Source organism: Nerophis ophidion, linkage group LG18 (assembly GCF_033978795.1).
Source record: "Nerophis ophidion isolate RoL-2023_Sa linkage group LG18, RoL_Noph_v1.0, whole genome shotgun sequence".
NCBI lineage: Eukaryota > Metazoa > Chordata > Actinopteri > Syngnathiformes > Syngnathidae > Nerophis > Nerophis ophidion.
The window spans coordinates 33,559,676-33,582,497 of record NC_084628.1 but is presented as its reverse complement, the minus strand read 5'-3'; the positions used below and the strand labels follow the sequence as shown (position 1 = coordinate 33,582,497).

General features: G+C 38.6%; 1 protein-coding gene across 2 annotated transcripts in view; it reads right to left on the bottom strand.

Moving 5' to 3' along the window:
* Nucleotides 1-22,822, bottom strand: part of LOC133537131 (neprilysin-like) — a 168,263-nt gene that overhangs the window by 91,187 nt on the left and 54,254 nt on the right. The window contains exons 4-5 of one of the 2 annotated variants that reach the window (XM_061878015.1): nucleotides 20,375-20,410; nucleotides 12,720-12,881 (exon numbers count right to left, since the gene is read on the bottom strand). In XM_061878015.1, coding sequence (XP_061733999.1) covers nucleotides 12,720-12,881; nucleotides 20,375-20,410 — 198 coding nt within the window. The remainder of the gene's footprint in view (nucleotides 1-12,719; nucleotides 12,882-20,374; nucleotides 20,411-22,822) is intronic. The other variant, XM_061878016.1, reaches the window with a different exon arrangement.

Below are 22,822 nucleotides of genomic sequence, written 5' to 3'. Positions count from 1 at the left end.
GAGCTGGCATGGACTTAATTTATAAGTCAAGGTAGGACCATAATAACGTTTTTTTAATTAAATGTGCTTTTCATGATGGTATCCTTACATTACACTCAAATTTATAAGCGCAGGCCTAAATTTACCTTTGGTAAGCGCCGTAGTGAGAAGAGGTTTTAAATTAATTAGCGCCCCCGCAGCAATTCAAATAAATACGGTAGTTAGAATTACAGCATAGGAGTGATTAAAAATCCATCATTGATATTATCATTAGACATTTATAAAAATAAAAATAAAGAACAATAGTGTCACAGTGCCTTACACTTGCATCACATCTCATAAGCTTGACAACACACTGTGTCCAATATTTTCACAAAGATAAAATAAGTCATATTTTTTGTTTCGTTTAATAGTTAAAAAAAATGTACATTATCGCAATCAGTTGATAAAACATTTTCCTTTACAATTATAAAAGCTTTCTACAAAAATCTACAACTCTGCTTGCATGGGGTAGATCCTGCTGAAATCCTATGTATTGAATGAATAGAGAATCCTTTTGAATCGGGAAAAAATCGTTTTTGAATCAAGAATCGTGTTGAATTGAAAAAAAAAAACGAATTTGAATCGAATCATGACACCAAGAATCGATATTGAATCGAATCGTGGGACACCCAAAGATTCGCAGCCCTAGTAAATAGTCATGAAAATAATAAAAATGCATTGAATAATAAGTTGTGTCCAAACTTTTAGCCTGTACTGTATGTCATGTGACTGTGACAATGCTCACACAACGATTTAATTTCCTGTTTACCTCTCCTTTTGTACTACTGCAACACGGTTCCATCTACACTTTGTAAAGTTTACTAAGCATGTATTTTTTTGGTGTTAAAGCTAATTTATTTACTAATTATTAGCATCCCTGCTCCCGCTGTGTAGGATTCCCGGGCACAGCCACCGTTGCTGCTCACTGCTCCCATCACCTCCCAGGGGGTGACCAAGGGGATGAGTCAAATGCAGAGGTTAACTTCGCCACACCTAGTGTGTGTGACAATCATCTGTACTTTAACTTTAACATATTAAGACTCGTCCTACTTTATAATGATACTTAAGATACTAAGAAATGCAGTTTATTTGCTGTAATAGAGGATATTATTAGCTTTTACAAGTGTCTCCACACTCTGTATGGAGACACACAATTAGCTGCTCGCCGCTTGTCATCTGGGGAAATAGAGATAAATAGTTTCAGCCACAAATTTTATGGCCTTTTATTTCTCTGTGGAATGCATCTGTCAAAGGTCTCTAGGTCAGGATCATTAATGCTGTTGAAACAGGCGGCAAGAACAATCCGTGGCCAATCCGTCGCCACGTACCCATATGAAACCTTAAAAAAAAAAAAAGTGAAATAATTTATTTATTCCATCGTGAAATATTGTATTCATGCAGAGTAATAAAGATAAATAAATAATTTTTAAGCATTATTTATTTACTATCATTATTACCGTATTTCCTTGAATTGCCGCCTGCCTTGAACTACTGCTGGGTCAAACTTGCTTCCCAAAATTATTAGCGCATGCTTACTATTACCGCCGGGTTAAATCCGTGACGTCACGGGCGACGCTTCCCCTGTCGTCATTTTTAAAATGGAGGAGGCAGCAAGGTCGGCAACCTTTACCACTCAAAGAACCATTTTGACCCATTTCACAATGACAATGGGAGCCGCAAAATTCTTTTGAAATGTATAATGAAATTACACAGCATAGAGAGTTTTATTTGCTTGTATTATTGTGTAAACCAGGGGTCTTGTTCATCAGCCACACCGGTTACACTGAAGGTTGTGATATAAATAAGTTTAACACTATTACTAATATGAGCCACACTGTGAACCCACACCAAACAAGAATGACAAACACATTTCTGGAGAACATCGGCTCTGTGACACATTATAAACGCAACATAACATCTACCCAGAATGCAATGCATCCATGACTCTTACTGATTATATTATACACCCCTCTAGCACCAAACCACTTCTTGTTTGGTGTGGGTTCACGCTGTGGCACATATTAGTAAGTGTTAAACTTGTTTATATCACAACCTTCAGTGTAACTTGTATCACCCAGTATGCCATCCAATCTCGTCCGTGTGACGATAGAAGCAGTGAAATGCATGCGTCAAATGAAGGTTATTCCAAGCCTTCAGTTCTGAAAATGATAACGGTTGTTTTTATTAAATGTGCTTTTCGTGATGGTATCCTCATATCACATTAATTTTTTTACTGCATGCAATTGGTTAGCGCAGGGGTGAGAAGAGGTTTCAAAGTTATTAGCGCCTGCTTACTATTACCGCATGCCTTGAATAGGCGCAGGAGTGAGAAGAGGTTTTAAATTAAACTGTAGTTTATATTTTAACGTATTTTCTGGACTGTTATCTGTGTAACCCATCCCTCAAAACTCTGTACGGAATAATTCTGGTTTTGCTTACTGACCTTGAAGCAATTTCATTTGGTCCGTGGTGTAATGATAAGTGTGACCAGTAGATGGCAGTCAAACATAAGAGATACACGTAGACTGCACTATGATGGCAATATGACTCAAGGAAACAACATCAACATTTTATATATTCCTTTGAAAATATAGAACATTACACACGGCGGTGAAAAATCTATCAACGTGTTTGAGTATGACTTTGGTAAGCTATGAATCCGCACCGTTTGATGTGCTTCAACATATGAGTATTATTACGGTGTGCGTATAAGGTCAGACATAATCTGACGTTTTGTTTCGCGATATCATGCAAAAGCAACTTTTCTTACCTGCTGGTACCGGCTGATCTGTATTTGGATTGCCATTTCTAATATAAAGTAGTGTGTCACCGCCTGCTGCCATCTTGAGGTTTGTGTTCAGTTTGCAATTGTTGGTGCAGCAGACCTGGCTCTTATTGTTTGTCTTTTTCCTAGAGTTCCTGTGTTTCCCTGTGGGCGGAGTTGTGAGACGTGCACAGCTGTAGCCAATCTTCACAACACTATTTAAGCAGCACCGCAATAGCTGAATGGCACTCGGCTATTCCACAACGTTGACTGAAGACTCTTTGCATGTTCACCTAAATGCCTCCTAAACTATTTCCTGTGCCATTCAGCTTGGTATTTACTTTTGTAGTTTGCACGTCTTGCAACTTTGACCCTAGTTTCAGTTAGTTTATAGTTTAGGTTAGTATTTTATTCACGGTGCTCTCTGTGTTCTCCTTTTTCGCACCGTCGCCTTTTGTTACATTCCAGTTTTGGATTATTTCTGTTATTCGCTACCTTTTCTTAAGTGAAGAACTATTTACTCTCAATTCCATCTGCATCCTTGGGTTCCTCTTTTCCACTGTTAATTGAACTGTGACATAGTGTAAAGTTATTACTTATATCTGTCAGTAGACTCGCCATGAAAGCGCTAAAACACACCGGTTTAGTGAGTTTACTTTATTCACCCACGGAACTTTAGTTATTAGAGAGTTCCGGTAGGACAGTTTTTCATGGGACACATTTCCGGCGTTGTTGTTGCACTAGTGAGCCACATATCAGGAGAGACTGCTCCGTTATTGATTGAAGTAAACTCTGAAGGTCATTAAAAGTGTTAGCTCCATCTTTTGACACTTCTTCCACTCCCGTCCTTGCACGCTACACCGCTACAACAAAGATGACGGAGAAAGGACGCTGCCTAAGGTAAGCCACGTAAATTAAACCGCCAACAAAATGGCGCATCCAGAAGCGACTGTCAGACAGCGGCTTGAAGATGATCTGTAAAACATAATCCATGCAACATTTTGACCAAAGAACCACCAATACAGACCACTTCTTTGTAGACCACAAGGAATTGTTTTACATTTGGAAAAACATAATAGTAATATTAATATGACTTCTTCAATGCGCCTTATATTCCGATGCGCCTTATAGATGAAAAAAATATCTCAAATGGGCCATTTATCGGAAGTGCGCCTTATAATCCAGTGCGCCCTATGGTTCGAAAAATACGGTACTTATTTTTTGTTTGATAAATATAATTTTGAAAATAAAATACAGGTGTTAATTTTATTAGGGTTTCTTTTTTATACTATTTTTATGGCCTTTTATTTCTTAGTGGAATGCATCTGTCAAAGGTCTCTAGGTCAGGATCATTAATGCCGTTGAAACAGACGGCGAGAACAATCCGCAGCATTTGCCAACAAACTCTTTACTGTCATGCCGCCTCCAGCTCAGCACTATCCAGGTGTTTACAGGCCCCTCTAGCTGTTAGCAAGAAAGGAGATCTGTCCACCAGCAGGACCTCAGCAGATCTGAGGTATCTTTGAGTGACGTACAAGCATAATCTTAGCCAATTCCCACAAAAATAAAACCAGACGTGTGTTTGCAAGACAGCTCTAAGGAATGGTCCATGTGGATTTGAACTGCTGACTGATTAGTGTGCTAGAAATAGGAACATCAAAACCATTTACAGTGTTTCAACAATTATGAAATGTAAAAGCAGTGAACTTGCAACATACTTTAAAATATGAAAGCCAAACAACACTAACGCAATGTGTTCACATGCATAGTAGTTCCAAAATCCAAATAATAAAACCTATTTGACATGCAGAATTTTTACACATGTATAACACTTAATAGACTGCAATTACATCTCAGCCTGCAGCAAATTATTGATGGAGAGGCGAGAGCCAGAATTCAAATTGTGCACTCTTTATAACGACACTACGAATTATCAATTGCACTTTTACCACTAAAAGCGCCATCTGAGGAAAGGATGTTAGCATTAAGGGTGTCTGCAATATTGTCCTCAAACTAGGCAAGAAAAACAAAAAGGAAGCTGAGAGCTGAACACATAATACAGAGCAGCGTAACAAAGCAATGTGCTTCTCTACATTATCTGTCCTTTCATCTGTCTTAAAAAGTGAAAAAGTTACAGGGGCACATATACAAACACGGCAGTTTTTAGGCAAGTGTTCATCCACGACACAGACTTTATAAAATCGAGTTGTACAGTATTTTTCGGACTGTAAAAAACACTTCAAATCCTTTAATTTTCTCAAAACTCGACAATGCGCCGTATAACCCGGTGCGCCTGATGTACGTATTAATTTCAGGTTTGCTTACTAAAATCGAAACTATGTTATTTAGTACACGGTGAGGTGATAAGTGTGACCAGTAAATGGCAGTCACACATAAGAGATAAGTGTAGACTGCAATATGATGGCAGTCACACGTAAGAGATACGTATGTGTAGAGTGCCATTTGAATCGCGTAAACAACACCAAAATGTTAAATGTTCCATTGAATATATAGAACATTACACACGGCGCTCAAAAATCTATCAACAGTATTTAGTACGACTTTGGTAAGATATGTAGCCGCACCGCTTGATGGCTTGTAGTGTGCTTCAACATAGGAGTATTATTATGGTGTGTGTATAAGGTAAGACATATCATCTGGCCTTTTCCTTTGCAATGTTATGCAAAAGCAACTTTTCTTACCTTCTGGTACCTGCTGATCTGTATTTGGGATCTGCACAAGTACTGAAAATGTCCGCACATCCACCTTTGTAGTCTGTGACGACCCCGTAGTCGCTAAGCTTCTTTTTGTCTATCTTCTTTCTATGGGACATTCACCCCTTGCTGTTCTTACTTATATCAGTCAATAAGCTTGCCATGAAAGCGCTAAAAACTACCGGTGTAGTGGATTTACATTATTCACCCAAGGAACTTTAGTTATTAGAGAGTTGGACGTTTTTTTACGGGACACATTTCCGGCGTTGCTGCACTAGTGAGCCACGGATGAGGAGATGCTGCTCCGTTATGGATTCAAATAAAGTATGAATGTCATTAAAACAGTCAGCTCCATCTTTTGACACTTCTTCCACTCCCGTCCTATAACAAAGATGACGGAGAATAGACGCTGTCGAAGGTGAGCCACGTAAATAGGACCGCCCACAAAACGGTGCATCCTGAAGCGACTGTCAGAGAGAGGCTTAAAGATGATCTGTAAAACATATTCCATGCAACGTTTTGACCAAAGAACCACCATTACATGTTATGTAGAACACAAGGAAGTGTTTTACATTTAGAAAAAAAAAATATGACCCTTTAATGCCCCCTATAATCCGGTGCGCCCTATGGTCCGGAAAATACGGTAACTATTTTAACTTTGCAAGATGGCTGTCACAGCTGAGGAAATGTCTGACATGCTGCAAATTCCTCTGATATAATCATGCGACCTGTCGGCGAGATACCAATACACCTGACGAGTCTTGAAATTGCTCAATTCTGTTAAAAGTGTCAAAATAGTGCAACCGTTTCTATTTCTCCTGCAGGTAGTCCAGGATCCCTACATTGGATGTTGGACCAAAATCACAAAGTGAACCTTGGTGTATCTCCAATGAACCTTTCATTAACAGTACAAGTCGAGTACGTCAGAAGGTTAGAAAGAATGCAACTTGACCCTGTTTGTATCACTTGCGCTGACACTGATCCGGCCAGTACTGGCGGACTCTGTCAGGGGATCATAATCGGGGCCAAACTCTCTAGGCATCTTTGACATCTACGAAGTTGCAGTTCCTGAAAGGACGCCTGCTTCAGTTACAGATGTAATATGAGCCTCATCCTATTTTCCTTCCTTATGTTTTAACCCCGTCTTTTACTTGGCTTGAGAGCCACCACATGGTCCCAGCTTTAAATACTGCTGCAGACCAAAAGTGGTACTTTAGTTTTCGACTGCCCCACTTTTGGGTTTTCAAGGAAAATGCCAGCAGTATTGTAGCGTTGGGGAGCCAAAAAAAAAATTGCACGCAAAGTACAAAAGTGGGGCTCTCCTCTTCCCACCTCTCTCTAAGTGGTGTCAAAGCCCTTAATTTTTCATAGTACCGTACTTTTCAGACCATAGGGTGCACCAGATTAACCTGACTAGAGCGGGTCTAGTCAGGTCTTTTTCATAAAAAAGGCACACTGGATTATAGGGCGTATAAAAGGGGTCATTTTATGATTTTTTTCTAAATGTAAAACACTTCTTTGTGGTCTACATTAGTGGTCCCCAACCTTTTTGTGGCTGCGGACCGGTCAACGCTTGATAATTTGTCCAGCGGCCCGGCGGGGTGAGGCTTCTTTTTTTTTGTCGTGAAAAATTGAGGTTTTTTTGGGTTGGTGCACTAATTGTAAGTGTATCTTGTATTTTTAAGGCTGAGTTAATTAAAAAAAATAATAATAAAATAAAACATAAATTTTAAAAAAATTATTCTGCGGCCCGGTGGTTGGGGACAACTGGTCATGTAATGGTGGTTCTTTGGTCAAAATGTTGCATTGATTATGTTTTACAGGTCATCTTTAAGTAGCCTTCTGACATTCGCTTCAAGATGCGCCGTTTTGTGGGCGGTCTTATTTACGTGGCTCACCTTTGGCAGTGTCTTCTCCCTGTCATCTTTGTTGTAGCGGTGTAGCGTGCAAGGACGGGAGTGGAAGAAGTGTCAAAAGATGGAGCTAACTGTTTTAATGATTATTAATCAATAACGGAGCAGCATCTCCTCATCCTGAAACAACAACAAGGCCGGAAATGTGTCACGTGTTCCTTGGGTGAATAATATAATCTCACTTTACGGGTATGTTTTAATGCTTTCATGGCGAGTTTAATGACAGATATAAGTAAGAACTTTACTCTACTTTTTATTAGAAATGGCAACAGTGGAGGATGAATGTCCCATAACAAGAAGATAGAGAAAAAGAAGAAGCTTATGACTACAATTGTCACGCCTGTAAGTTTATGTTTTGGTTTTGGTCAGGTTATGTATAGTTTTTTTGGACATTTAGTTCTGTCTTGGCACTTCCTGGTTTGTTTTCGTCTCCATGCCAACTCATTAGTTTTCACCTGTTATGTCACGTTCCTGTTCTCAGCCTCTCACACCTGTTGTCACTAATGATCATAGCTATTAAAGTCACTCTTTTTCTTGTCTTCGTCCTGGGATCTTCACACACGCTACCCATGCTGCAACTCCTTCATGCCCTCGTCCATAGTTCCATGCCATGTAAGTTTTTGTATTCATGCCATTGTGCTAGTTTTGTTTATAGTTCATTATTATTCATGCCAATCGAGCAAGTGCTTTTGTTTCATGTTTGTAGTTTGCAGCATTTATGCTAGTCTTTTGTTTCACAGCCTAGTTTTGTACTTCCGCCCTCGTGCAAGCCTTTTGTTTGTCTTATTAGTTATTGTGTTAAATAAATAAAAGATGTACTCACAGTCACGTCTCGCCCGTGCAAATCATCCTCTGCATCAAAGAAAGAACTTTAATCCAAGCCCAAATATGACAACGTTGTCGGACTACAATTACGGGTGCATGCACATTTTCAAGCCCTATGCAGATCCCAAATACAAATCAGCAGGCACCGGAAGGTAAGAAAAGTTGGTTTTCCATAACATTGCGAAATAAAATACTAAATAATATGTCTTACCTTATACACATACCATAATAATACTTGTACGTTTAATGCACAGACAAGTACGGCTTCATAGCTTACTGAAGTCGTTCGTACTAAAACGTTTTTGACAGATGTGTGTGATATTCTATTTTCGCCATGGAACATTTAAAATTTTGGTGTTTACTGACGTCAACTTTCAGTCTACACACATCTCTTATGTATGACTGCCATCTACTGGTCCACTTATCATTACATCATGTATCAAATTGAATTACAGTTGTCGTGGTTGAATTTGAGTCCTGCATTTATATTTAGTATATTTTATGTTTCTGCAACGTGACCCATCTTTGTCAACAAAAGTCTTCAATGAAAGTAAAAGTGATGCTAAATGTTCATGTATCCATTTAATTTGCAGGCATGTGATTTGACCGCAATGAAAAAGACTGAAAACATTTCCGGGGGTCTGGTAGACGAAGGCCCCCAGCCAGGTCCAGGGCGGTGCCCTGGTGGGGGGATAAGGGGGGCAATGGCCCCCAAAGCTCCTGGTTTTTCACCAATTTAACATGCTAAAATTAACAAAGACAGCACCATTTGAAGAAAATATTTTAGTGTTTATAGACATGAAAACATCATTAATAGAACATACATACCCCAATTATCCTGATGAATCACTGTATATGGTTCAGTCCCAACAGTATTTAGTCACTAATATTTACAGCTTGTGTTCATTTCACATTCACAGGTGTCGCATTGATCAGTGTTATTATCTACAGTTTATTTACAGTATTACCACATTACTTCAGTTCACTTCACACATTTAGTTGCTCGGAGAGCCCTAACATGAGCTTTCCTTGCAAATTTCTGAGCAGCCTGCATTTTCCTTTTGGTCTCTGCTTTTGTATTTAACTGCCAACTTCTGCCTATAGTATTAAATGCAAATTTGTTAACTTGAATCAATAATGCGACTCTTTGAATTTCTGTAATTTCATAATATATTTTCACGTGGCTTTTTATTTTTAGAAAAAAACATTTATATTTCGCAAAGCAATAATTGGTTAATATTTAAAACAAACATGCGTATTCCGCAAGCAAATATTTTTTAACTTACCTCATTGTTAACTACCCCGTCTGCAACTGAAATGGGTTGTTTGGGTGGATCTTTCCTTTCGATGTCTACGGCAGTTGTCGATGTAAACAAAGGATGAAGTCCGTAAGGTTTGCTCACTTTTGGTTGGCATCCTAAAGTACCAGATAGTGAAAAGTTCGTTTTCCTTGCTTCACTTTGTTTCGTATGTTTTTGGCCTTTCGCATGTACATCCAAAGCCTTGAAACCTTGTGATCCATAGTCAATATTATCATGACACCACGTGCGCAAAACTTTTCCGGGACGATCGATTTTCCGAATAAAATCGCCAAACAAAGTCGTAACTTCCTTCTTCCCAACAGTATCAGTGATTTCCCTTTCCATCCAGTCACATCAGAACTTATTTTTGACATGTTTATCACTTTCTTTTACTCGTGAGGTGTCCTTTCTCTCGAGAACCGACATCGTTTACATTTGGAAAATGGCGGTGATAGCGTCATCATTCATAACAGATGTCCTGATTGGTCACAAGGAACATATCGACCAATCAACTACGGCGTAATATTATATTACGCCGTAGTTGATTGGTCGACACTTTTTCCCCCCCCGAGATTAAAAAAGACGGAATTCCGACTTTAGACGTAAAAATCACATGCCTGAATTTGTCATTTTTATGCATATTGCATTTTTTTCTATTTTCTAATTATTCTAAAAAAAATGTGTTCACATTTATGTATGTCTGGAACAGATGAAATTCCCATATTACCCTTTTCTACTTAAGGGAAAAAAATGCTTCCCTTTCTGTACTATTAGATTTTTTTTCTGATCTTAACGGATCACTTACAAAAACAAAGCAACCACCATTTGGACTTTGGTAGAGGTTGTTTCAGACAGCCACTTCCTGCGTTACTCCATCTCTCCCTCGATGCATACTGTCAAACCAGATGTGTTTTATATGGAAATAAAGAGCAGGCACCAACCACTGAGGTAGACCACATACCACTGGTTTGTGTGTGTAGATTACACAGATAATAAAAATGAATCAAGTGACTCAATAGAAACGTTGACAACTCAAATAAAAATGTCAACAATCTCGCAGGCGCAGCAAGGTTTTGACCCAAATATAAAAACAATTGAAAAAGACATGTATTCGAGGTCGAGCAGTTTACACGTTCTAATCATCAGGCAGTTGCCTGCTCTTTTTTCTCTTCTATATTTGTCATTTATGCATTCCTTTGCTATTATTTCATGCGTGTTCACATTTTAGCTCGAGTGAACAGAAACCGTAACAGAATTCACTTGCAAGCAGACCGAGACCCATGATCTAGCTATGTTCTCATAAAAAACCTTCTGATTGGCAACCAGAGACAGGTGTTTTCTGGAATGCCAATCAGGGACTGTTGTGGGAGCCAGCGCTTAGACCAGAGGAGTTGTGGCAAATGGAGGCAAACACAAAGTGGAAAAAGAAAATTGAGAGCGCTGGACAGGAAATAAGACAAAATACATGAACTAATGGTAATTGTCATGTGAGATAATGACACATCTGCTAGTCATATCTTGTTCGTTGGGTTTTTTGAATGACAAACTCAGGGAATATTGCTGTTTTTTTCATTTAGCAATTACAGTACTACTGACTATCATTATCCAGCACTCAATATGATACAGTCATGGTCAAAAGTTTACATACACTTGTGAAGGACATAATGTAATGTCTTGAGTTTCCAATAATTTCTACAACTATTATTTTTTTGTGATAGAGTGATTGGAGCACATACTTGTTGGTCACAAAAAACATTCATGAAGTTTGGTTCTTTTATGAATTTATTGTGGGTTTACTGAAAATGTGACCAAATCTGCTGGGTCAAAAGTATACCGCCATATACTAAATTTGTTGGTTTTCTGACATGGACTTGTTTCTTCAGCATTGTCCACACGTCAGGACTTTTGGAAGGCCATTCTAAAACCTTAATTATAGCCTGATTTAGCCATTCCTTTACCACTTTTAACAAAGTATTTGGGGGTCATTGTCCTGATGGAACACTCTACTGCGCCCAAGACTCAACCTCCGGGCTGATGATTTTAGGTTGTCCTGAAGAATTTTGGAGGTAATACTCCTTTTTCATTGTCCCATTTACGCTCTGTAAAGCACCAGTTCCATTGGCAGCAAAACAGGCCCAGATCATAATACTACCACCACTATGCTTGACGGTAGTTATGGTGTTCCTGGGATTAAAGGCCTCACCTTTTCTCCTCCCAACATATTGCTTGGTATTGTGGCCAAAAAGCTCATTTTTTTTATCATCTGAGCACACAACTTTCCTCCAGAAGGTCTTATCTTTGTCGAGGTGATGTCAGATGAAAAAAAAATTTCTCTGTTTGGTGAAGAAACAACTCTATGTCAGAAAACCAACACATTTAGCTGAACTGCACCAATTTTGTCAAGAGAAGTGGTCAAAAATTCAACCAGAAGCTTTTCTTATTGCAGTGAAATTTGCCAAGGGACATGTAACCAAATATTACCATTGCTGTATGTATACTTTTGACCAAGCAGATTTGGTCACATTTTCAGTAGACCCATAATAAATTCATTAAAAAAAACTAATTTCATGAGTGTTTTTGTGACCAACAAGTATGTGCTCCAATCACTCTATCACAAAAAATAAGAGTTGTATACATATTTGGAAACTCAAGACAGCCATCAATCAATCAATCAATCAATGTTTACTTATATAGCCCTAAATCACTAGTGTCTCAAAGGGCTGCACAAACCACCACGACATCCTCGGTAGGAAAACTCACACCCAGTGGGACATTGGTGACAATAATGACCCAGTGGGACGTCGGTGACAATGATGACTATGAGAACCTTAGAGAGGAGGAAAGCAATGGATGTCGAGCGGATCTAACATGATACTGTGAAAGTTCAATCCACATGTTCTTTACAAGTGTATGTAAACTTTTGACCACGACTGTATAAACCCAAGAATATGGATAGGCATCACACTAAATACTAAATCAGCGTTTTAGAGAGCAATGGAACAATTGTGGAGGTATGTAAGGATGTAGCACAAACCTGATTTTATTCTTCAAGATACAAAAACAACAGTGCCTCTGCTGGTTGAGAACAAGTAGTGCACTACATTTTGTCCAAGATGCCTGAAGATGGTTGGCCTTTGTGTTGGCGTGGGTGTGTTGGCAGGGTATGTGAGCAGACGCTGACCTTTAAGAATGACCTGCAGTTCCTCCCGTAAGACGTCAAAGGTGCCGTATCTTGAGCTGGTATCTGGGATGAGGTTCTTTTTGAGCCAGCCGCCGCAAGCGTACTGATAAAAGTTGTCGCAAGGATCCGTGCTGGTGTCCATGTTCTGGAGCAGGCGAGCCGCTGTCATGTAATAGACAGAGGACTTACTGTCAGCCAGGACGAAATAGTGAGGTAGAAATATCTGACTTGATGATGATAGAGCTGTGGCAGCATGTCAAATAAAACCTGTCTTTAGAAAGATAACACGCATGTTGAAAGATGGTCCTTACTGATTTAATAAACACTCGATTTGCCCAAAAATGCTGTTTTGACAGACCGTGATTTTTTTTTTTTTTCTTCCAATATTTGGCCCACCATATCATTTAATTTGGCCCTCAAAAGCCTGGAAATAATATGTATCAATAAAGTACAGTAACTTTTCTTACTAAATTGATTCTTTCTTTCTATTTTGGGACAAAAAATGCACTCCATGTAATCGCAAAAGATGTTAACTATTGTCTAATTATGCAAAATTATATTGTCATACATTCAAAACATTTTTTAAATAGATAATTGTCACGCCTGTAAATCTGGTTTTATGTTTGATCATGTTTTGTTTTGTTTTCTGGACTCTTGTTCCGTTTTTTCACTTCCTGGTTTGTTTTTGTTACCATAGCTACTCATTAGTTTCCACCTGTTTCCCCTAGTCACGCCCCGATCGTCAGCCTCACACCTGTTTCTAGTTACCACGGCCACTATTTATGTCACTTGCTTTCTGTTTATCGTGCTGGGATTTTTCTGTCATACCTGGACTTTGGTTATTTTTGCTTCTTCGATGTAAGGAGAATACGGGACGAGCCAGACGTGACTGTGAGTACATGGTTGATTATTTGGAATACTAAATACAAAAATAAACAAACTAAGGGCGCTCACAAAGAGGTACACAACTTGGCTACAAAAATACAAACAGGAAAACAAAACAACTGCTCGATGGCATGAAAGACAATGAACTAAACTTGAACTTGCACTGTGGCAGAACTATGAATAACTAACACAAAAACACTTATTGTGACCGGTACAAGAGGCATGGATAGCAAGGTAATAGAGGGCGCGTGAAGGCATGAGGCAGAATGCAAAAATCCCAGAACGATAAACAGAAAGCAAGTGACATAAATAGTGGCCGTGGTAACTAGAAACAGGTGTGAGGCTGATGATAGGGGCGTGACTAGGGGAAACAGGTGGAAACTAATGAGTAGCTATGGTAACAAAAACAAACCAGGAAGTGAAAAAACGGAACAAGAGTCCAGAAAACAAAACAAAAAATGATCAAACATAAAACCAGATTTACAGGCGTGACAATAATAATGATTTCAAAGCAAGTGATCCATCAAACTGTGCAATGTAAAAGTAACAATACATTTCATGGTAACATTGTGAAATCTACAGTTTTTTACAGCATTTTTCTCTGAATGAAAAACTCAGTACTTGTTTTTACTGTAATAAACTCTGGTGGCGTTTTGGCATTTACAGTAATTTACCCAGAAATTTACAGTTGCTGATTTGCGGTCAAAAAAAAACAACAAACTGGCAGCTCAGGTGCCAAATTGTTTCTGTAAAATTGCATTTTCTTTTATTTACAGTAAAAAAAAAGTAAATTTTACAGTAAAATTCTGGCAACTGAGCTGCCTTGTTTTTTGAAATAAAAACAGCAGTACTGTTTTTTTTCCATTTACAGTAATATACACTACATTTTGAAGATAAATTATTGCTACTTACCATATTTTTTTATATCCACTGTGTAATTATAGTATTCACTGTTAGAAGCCACCCTCCAGGGCCAAACATGACTGCAATGTGGCCCTCGCAGAGTTTCCCACACATTCATTTATTTGAGGCGGCCCGCTACGAGAGAATTACGGCCGCCACAAATACAAATTACAATTTTTTTTTATTTTTTTTTTTCGGCTTTTGACTCGCTCGACCGCTCATAAAAGCAATGGGACTCTGTCTGTGAATGGAGCTTGTAGTTACATATTATATAAATATGTAAATATCATATAAATAAGTATATTTTGTTCTAATGGCTTGTCTGAATAAGGCAAGAACACTAGAACTGAAGATTAACAATCTATTCTATAAAAGGAATTAAGCACAAACAGGAGCAATACTATTGTGGAGAGAAGACCGTGCCCTACAAGGCCTGGCACTCTCTTTCTTGATGGTCCTTCTACACATATGATTGTTTCCACCTTGTTGCTTCTCCCTGGCGGCATTATCAAATGAAATCAAAATTTTGTTTCGGACACACACACACATTCGTCCACACTCTCGTTCCTGGCACCTCTTGTTATTATCAAAACCCAAGAAAATGCAATGTGTATTTGCAAAGAAAAAAAAAACACATGGTGTACTCATTGTGTTTTGTCCTTGAACAGAACAAAGTGAAAAGGCAGTGAGACTCCCTGTGCATTCCAGTCTGCTTTAAGGTGGAACATGTTCTCAACAAAGATACAAAACACCAAAGTCTCTATAAAAGTGACTTTTTTTTTCCAATTTGTGTGCGCGTGCGTGTGTCCTCCCCTCAATCTGTGTGTAAATTTGTACACTGCCCAAAGTAGAACTGTATGTTACTACATCATACACGTCTCCATTTCGACTGAATGTTTCTGACAAAAGTGTATTACTTCTCCTGGTTGATTATACAAAACCCAAAACCAGTGAAGTTGGCATGTTGTGCAATTTGTAAATAAAAACAGAACACAATGATTTGCAAATCCTTTTCAATTTACATTCAATTGAATAGGCTAAAAAGACAATATATTTAATGTTCAGAGAAACTTTTTTTTTTTTGTGCAAATAATCATTTACTTTAATGTAAGGCTGGGCGATATATCGATATACACGATATATCGCGGGTTTGTCTCTGTGCGATATAGAAAATGACTACCGTATTTCCTTGAATTGCCGCCAGGGCGCTGAATATTTTAAAACCTTTTCTCACGCCTGCGCTTACCAAAGAAAGGCATGCGGTAAAAGTAAGCATGTACTAATTATTTTAAAACCTCTTCTCACTCCGGCACTTACCAAAGGCATGCAGTAAAAATTTGAGTGTGATGTAAGCTTGGACCTTAAATCCTACTGAATAGCTCTTAATCTTCTTTTCTTTATGCGATTTCAAATTACCGGTATTGAAATCAGCCTCCTCCATTTTGACAATGATGACAGGGGAAGTGTCACTCGTGACGTCACGAGTTTGACCAGGCGGTAATACTAAGCATGCTCTAATCATTTTGCGAAGCGAGTTTGACCCGGCAGTAATTCAAGGCAGGCGCATACTATATGCCCTGTGGCAACTCAAGGAAATACGGTATATTCGAGTATACGTTCTCACGCAGTTGCTTTTAGCTGCGGGCATTACACTACAGGCTCTTCTCACTCTTTTCTGTCTCTCCTTCTCACAGACAAGCAGGCGCACAAACTTACACAGGTCACATACTGTCACGTCATACGTCACATAGGTATACGCCCTCGCCCGGTAGAGAGGTAGCAGCATGGGTAACGTTAGCTGTGATGCTAACGTAGCAGTACGAGTGGTAATACCAGAGAAAGAAGGTGTGGATCTGGTAACGAATGAAAGAAGAGTTAATTCACAACAAAAACAGCAGGGGGTCCATCGTCTGGGGGTGGTTCGGCTTCAAGTGGGAATATATCGAACAGACAACCTTTATTTGTCAAATGTGGGGCAAAAGCGTTGCTATAAAAAGTAGCATTACTGCTAATATGTAGCATCATTTGAAAAGTCACTCGCTAGAGAATGAAGATAATTTCACAACGTCCGTAGTAACCTACCACATAGTGAAGGACGAATACTATTTGATTTCCTATTATGCAGCTCATTTTTATTTGACACTTAAAAAGTCCCTGACAATATTACACTTTCTGTTTTGGAAATGACATGAATGTTTGTGCTATTGCTTAATAACATTAATAAATACACTTTTGGTCAATTGACTTAGTTATGATTTCCCTCTCTGCATGAAAGTTTAAAAGTAGCATATATGAATGCAATATGAAAAAGAATGTTTTAATGTAGACACATATAATCATCATACTGCTGTGATTATTAGCATCAAGTGTTCATTCAAGGCCAAGGCAAAATATCGTAATATATATTGTATATCGCGAATATGGCCTAAAAATATTGAGATATTAAAAAAAGGCCATATCGCGCAGCCCTAATTTAATGGCGGCAACAAATTGCAAAAAAGTTGGCACAAGGGCATTTTTACCACTGTGTCACATGGCCTTTCCTTTAACAACACTCAGTAAACGTTTTGGAACTGAGGAGACACATTTTTGAAGCTTTTCAGGTGGAATGCTTTGCCATTTTTTCTTGATGTACAGCTTAAGTTGTTTAACAGTCTAGAGTCTACGTTCTGGTAATTTAAACTTCATAATGCGCTACACATTTTCAATGGGAGACAGGTCTGGACTACAGGCAGGCCAGTCTAGTACCCGCACTCTTTTACTATGAAGCCACGCTGTTGTAACAAGAAGCTTGGAATTGTCTAGCTGAAATAAGCAGGGGCGTCCATGATAACGTTGTTTGGTTGGCAACATATATTGCTCCAAAACCTGTATGTAACTTTTAGCATTATTGGTGCCTTCACAGATGTGTAATTAACCCATGCCCTGGGCACTAATACACAACTGAACCATCACAGATGCTGGCTTTTGAATTTTGCGCCTATAACAATCTGAATGGTTCTTTTCCTCTTTGTTCCGGAGGACAAGACGTCCAAAGTTTCCAAAAATAATTTGAAATGTTGGTTCGTCAGACCACATAACACTTTTCCGCTTTAAATTTCCATTGTAGAGTTTTAACTTACACTTACAGATTTAGCGACAAACTGTATTTACTGATAGTGGTTTTCTAAAGTGTTCCCGAGCCCATGTGGTGATATCCCTTACACACTGATGTCGCTTTTTTATGCAGCCTGAGGGATCGAAGGTCCGTAATATCATCGCTTAAGTGCAGTGATTTCTCCAGATTCTCTGAAGCTTTTGATTATATTACGGACCGTGGATGGTGAGATCCCTAAATCCCTTGCAATAGCTCGTTGAGAAATGTTGTTCTTCAACTGTTGGAAAAATTTGCTCACGCATTTGTTTTTAAAGTGGTGACCCTTGCCCCATCTTTGCTTGTGAATGACTGGAAGCTGCTTTTATATCTAATCATAGCACCCACCTGTTCCCAATTGGCCTGTTTACCTGTGGGATGTTCAAAATAAGTGTTTGAGCATTCCTCAACTTTCTCAGTCTTTTTTGCCACTTTTGCCAACTTTTTTGAAACATGTTGCAGGCATCAAATTCCAAATGAGCTAATATTTGCAAAGAATAACGGTTTCCAGTTCGAACGTTAAGTATCTTGTTTTTGCAGTCTATTAAATTGAATATAAGTTGAAAAGGATTTGCAAATCATTGTATTCTGTTTTTATTCACGTTTTACAAAACGTGCCAACTTCACTGTTTCAGGGTTTGTAAAAAAACATTCAGAAAGTGGTGTGCCCTCAAGTGTTTTTGCCTTATGTACCCAAAGGTGACCTTGGTAGGATTTTGTGTTTGTCAAGTGATACAAGACCCCCAAAAAAAATAATTGTCCCATCTAGGATAACAAATAAGTTTTCTAATGTTAACATTATCATTTTCAAATAATGGTATTGCATACATTGTTAACATTACTGCTACTTGAAAATACCCCATTTAATAACAATACAAATGAGCTATTTCAAGTTGAAATAACACTAATATAAACTGCTCGTTCTATGTGTACTTTGTTCAAATGTGAAAGGTACCCATTCCCTTGTGAGCAGACAACATCACAAAATATGTTCCAGAAAATCTGTATTTTCGGGCCCTTAAGCATCACATTCCCTGAGAACAAGCTCATCGTTCTCATCCGGGGGTCAGCACTCTGCGTCTCTCGAGCCGAATGCGGTTCTTTAGTGCCGTCATTGTGGCTCCTTGGAGCATTTTTAAAAAAGGATTGAAAATGGAAAAAGATGGAGGAAACATATTTTTTTTGTTTGAGTATAATTTTTTTATTGAGGACAAACATTACCAATTGTTTAATATGTTTGTGCGTATGCTTCACTGATGAGAGCATTGGTGAACATCGTTTTGTCCTTTTAATTTAAGCAGTTCTTGAACTCAGTACAGTGTGGACTGTGACGCAACAGTTTGTTTAAATGTAAAATATTCTACTCCTCCTTTGTCTAATTTTGTCCACCAAAAGTTGTATACTGTGTGTGAATGCACAAAGGTACGCTTTGTTGATGTTATTGACTTGCTGGAGTGCTAATCAGGCATATTTGGTCAGTGCATGAATGCAAGCTAATCAATGCTAACAGGCTATTTACCATAGCTTTATGTACATATTGCATCATGATGCATCATTTACAGGTATATTTGAGCTAATTTAATATCCTTTACTTTTATCCTCTTTGTATAATTTTTTGTTTTGCGTGTCTCATGACACATTATTTTTATGTAATATTGACAGCACTTCAGATAGTTGTTTGTGTGCCATGTTGTTCCAGACCACAGCAAACAACACCTAGCTTGCCAATGATTGTAATAAATCTATTAGAAGACAGGCTGCTGTTTCCTTTAACTTGGAAACACACATCTATACCTTTTGGCCAGTAATTTCCTGGAGTTATCTCAACTTCTGAGTAGCCTCTGATTTACTAATGGTTTCTAATGTTGGAAAAAATGTGTAGAATAAATATTACATTTCAAAGTTTCTGTCAACGAAGATTTGCTTCAGCCTGCAACACAGAGTCATTTTGATAGTAGGCTAATATAGCTAATATAGACACTTACGTCATGTGTTGCCTGCATTATAAAGACATAGATACGGCTTTTAATATTTTTTGCGACTCCAGACAGATATGTTTTTTGTATTTTTGGTCCAATATGGCTCTTTCAACAACAAAAACAAAGAAGCAATCCTCTAGTCTAACCCATCCATCCATACATTTTCTCCCACTTATTCCCCCTCTTGTCTAACCCCCAACCCGATATTTGTCCAAGTTGTCCAAGTCAGTGAGGCGAGCCACCATCGTTTCCTGAGGCCGCATGGCAGACAAACACAATGTTTCACACTCTAGTGGTATAGTGAATAACATGCATACACAAGTAGACTTCAAAATAAACTATTCCCTCAACCTGCCATAGATAAATAACCTGAACAAAACAGCGGGTGGAGCTCATTTGCCAACATTAGACAGTTGTTTGGTTGTTTTTGAGCATGCATTGGGATGTGGGTTTATTTTTTGAGAGGCTGCGGAGGGATCCCTCATGACGGTGGTTGTCAGTCAAATGTGACAGAAGTAGGACATCAATCTACAGAAATATATCCAAATTTACAGGCTGGAATTACAGACACAGCAATGAATTACCGTGTTATCAAATGTAGTCTGAGGTGAGATTAAAATCAATTTTTGTCTGTGCAGGATGACTGAAGTGGCAATTTATAAAATTATGTTTGAAGTCATTTATGTCAGTCATTCTCTCCTTCTCTCAAAAGCCATGCCTCAGAATAATACACAAAAAAGACAAACAGTGCTTACCTGACTGAGTACAGTCAGCTGTAGTGCAGATTTCTTCTAGAGGAAAAGACAAAAGAAGTCACAGTAAATATTTGCAGTTATGATTCATTATGTAAAATAGGTATGAAATTTAAATCCCTTTGTGTGCTAAACTTCTGACCCTCATCAAACTTAACACTCATGCTGCCGGTTTAATGACTTTCAAAATGCGTGCACGCTCCGCAAACATGTACTTTTTTTTTTTTTTTTGTGCAGGGCAGCCAAATATAATGTGCTAAGGATATCGATCCATCCATTTTCAGGGGCTGCTTATCCCAGCTGCACTCGGACGGAAGGTAGGATACAACCTAAACAAGTCAAACATTTTAATCCTACTAACTTTAGCAGCTTCTGTCTCTGCATAATGTATGCAGTATCTGGATATGCATAAATGAACCCTTTGAAATATATTACCGGTATACTGATTTTGATAAGCCGGCGGCGTTTCTGGGTGTTGTTGATAAATGGCTCTCGCTTTGCATAGTAGAGTTTTAACTTGCACTTACAGATGGAGCGACCAACTGTAGTTACTGACCGTGGTTTTCTGAAATGCCCCTGAGCCCATGTGGTAATATCCTTTACACACTGATGTTTTTGATGCAGTACCGTCTGAGGGATCGAAGGTAATGGGCATTGCCGCTTACGTGCAGTGATTTCTCCAGATACTCTGAACGTTTTGGTGAAATCCCTAAATTCCTTGCAATAGTTATTTCCAATTTTTGATTGATGTACAGCTTAAGTTGTTCAACAGTCAGGGGTCTCCGTTGTGGTTTTTTACGCTTCATAATGACAGTGGTTTTCTGAAGTGTTCCTGAGCCCATGTGGTGATATCCTTTACACAGTGATGTTGGTTTTTGATGCAATACCGCCTGAGGATCGAAAGTAACGGGCATTCAATGTTGGTTTTTGGCTTTGCCGCTTACGTGCAGTGAATTCCCCAGATTCATCTGAACCTTTTGATGATATCACGGACCGTTTTTGGTGAAATCCCTAAATTCCTTGCAATAGAATTGTTGTTCTTGAACTGTTTGACAATTTGCTCAGGCATTTGATCATAAAGTGGTGACCCTCACCCCATCCTTGTTTGTGAATGACTGAGCATTTCATGGAAGCTGGTTTTTTACCCAATCATGGCATCCATATGTTCCAAATTAGCCTGTTCACCGGTGGGATGTTCTAAATAAGTGTTCGATGAGCATTCCTCAACTTTCTCAGTCTTTTTTGCCACTTATGTCAGCTTTTTTAAAACATGTTGCAGTGATCAAATTCCAAATGAGCTAATATTTGCAAAAAATAACAATGTTTACCAGTTTGAACATTAAGTATCTTGGCTTTGCAGTCTATTCAATTGAATATAAGTTAAAAAAGATTTGCAAATCATTGTATTCTGTTATTATTTACAATTTACATAACGTGCCAACTTCACTGGTCCTGGGTTTTATAAAAAGACAGCAATAAAGGATGTGGGTCACTAAAAATACATTTAAATTCACTATAAAATGAGAAATTGGCATTAAATGGGAGTTGAGCGCTTAGACCTGCAGCGTAAATCCTGGCATTGATCTAAAACAGGGGTAGGAAACCTATGGCTCTAGAGCCAGATGTGGCTCTTTTGATGACTGCATCTGGCTTTCAGATGAATCTTAGCTGACATTGCTTAACACGATAAGTAATGAATAATTCCGCTGGTAATCACTGTCAAAAATAACGTTCAAAATATAAAACATTCTCATACATTTTCATCCATCCATCCGGTTCCTACAGCACCTGTTCAAGAAGTCGCATTAATGGTAAGAAGTATTTTATTTATTGTTGGTCAGCCTCAGAATAACAATCTTTTTGAAAAGAATAAGAGACTTATTATACTCTAAAAATGTTGGTCTTTCTTAAAAATGCACGCATATAGTTGTATTACAGTTGGTACAAAATGCGGCTGCTATTCTTTTGACAAGAACAAGAAAGTTTGATCACATTACGCCTGTACTGGCTCACCTGCACTGGCTTCCTGCGCACTTAAGATGTGACTTTAAGGTTTTACTACTTACGTATAAAATACTACACGGTCTAGCTCCATCCTACCTTGCCGATTGTATTGTACCATATGTCCCGGCAAGAAATCTGCGTTCAAAGGACTCCGGCTTATTAGTGATCCCCAAAGCCCCAAAAAAGTCTGCGGGCTGTAGAGCTTTTTCATTTCGGGCTCCAGTACTCTGGAATGCCCTCCCGGTAACAGTTCGAGATGCTACCTCAGTAGAAGCATTTAAGTCTCACCTTAAAACTCATTTGTATGCTCTAGCCTTTAAATAGACTCCCTTTTCAGACCAGTTGATCTGCCGTTTCTTTTCTTTTTCTTCTATGTCCCACTCTCCTTTGTGGAGGGAGTCCGGTCCGATCCGGTGGCCATGTACTGCTCGCCTGTGTATCGGCTGG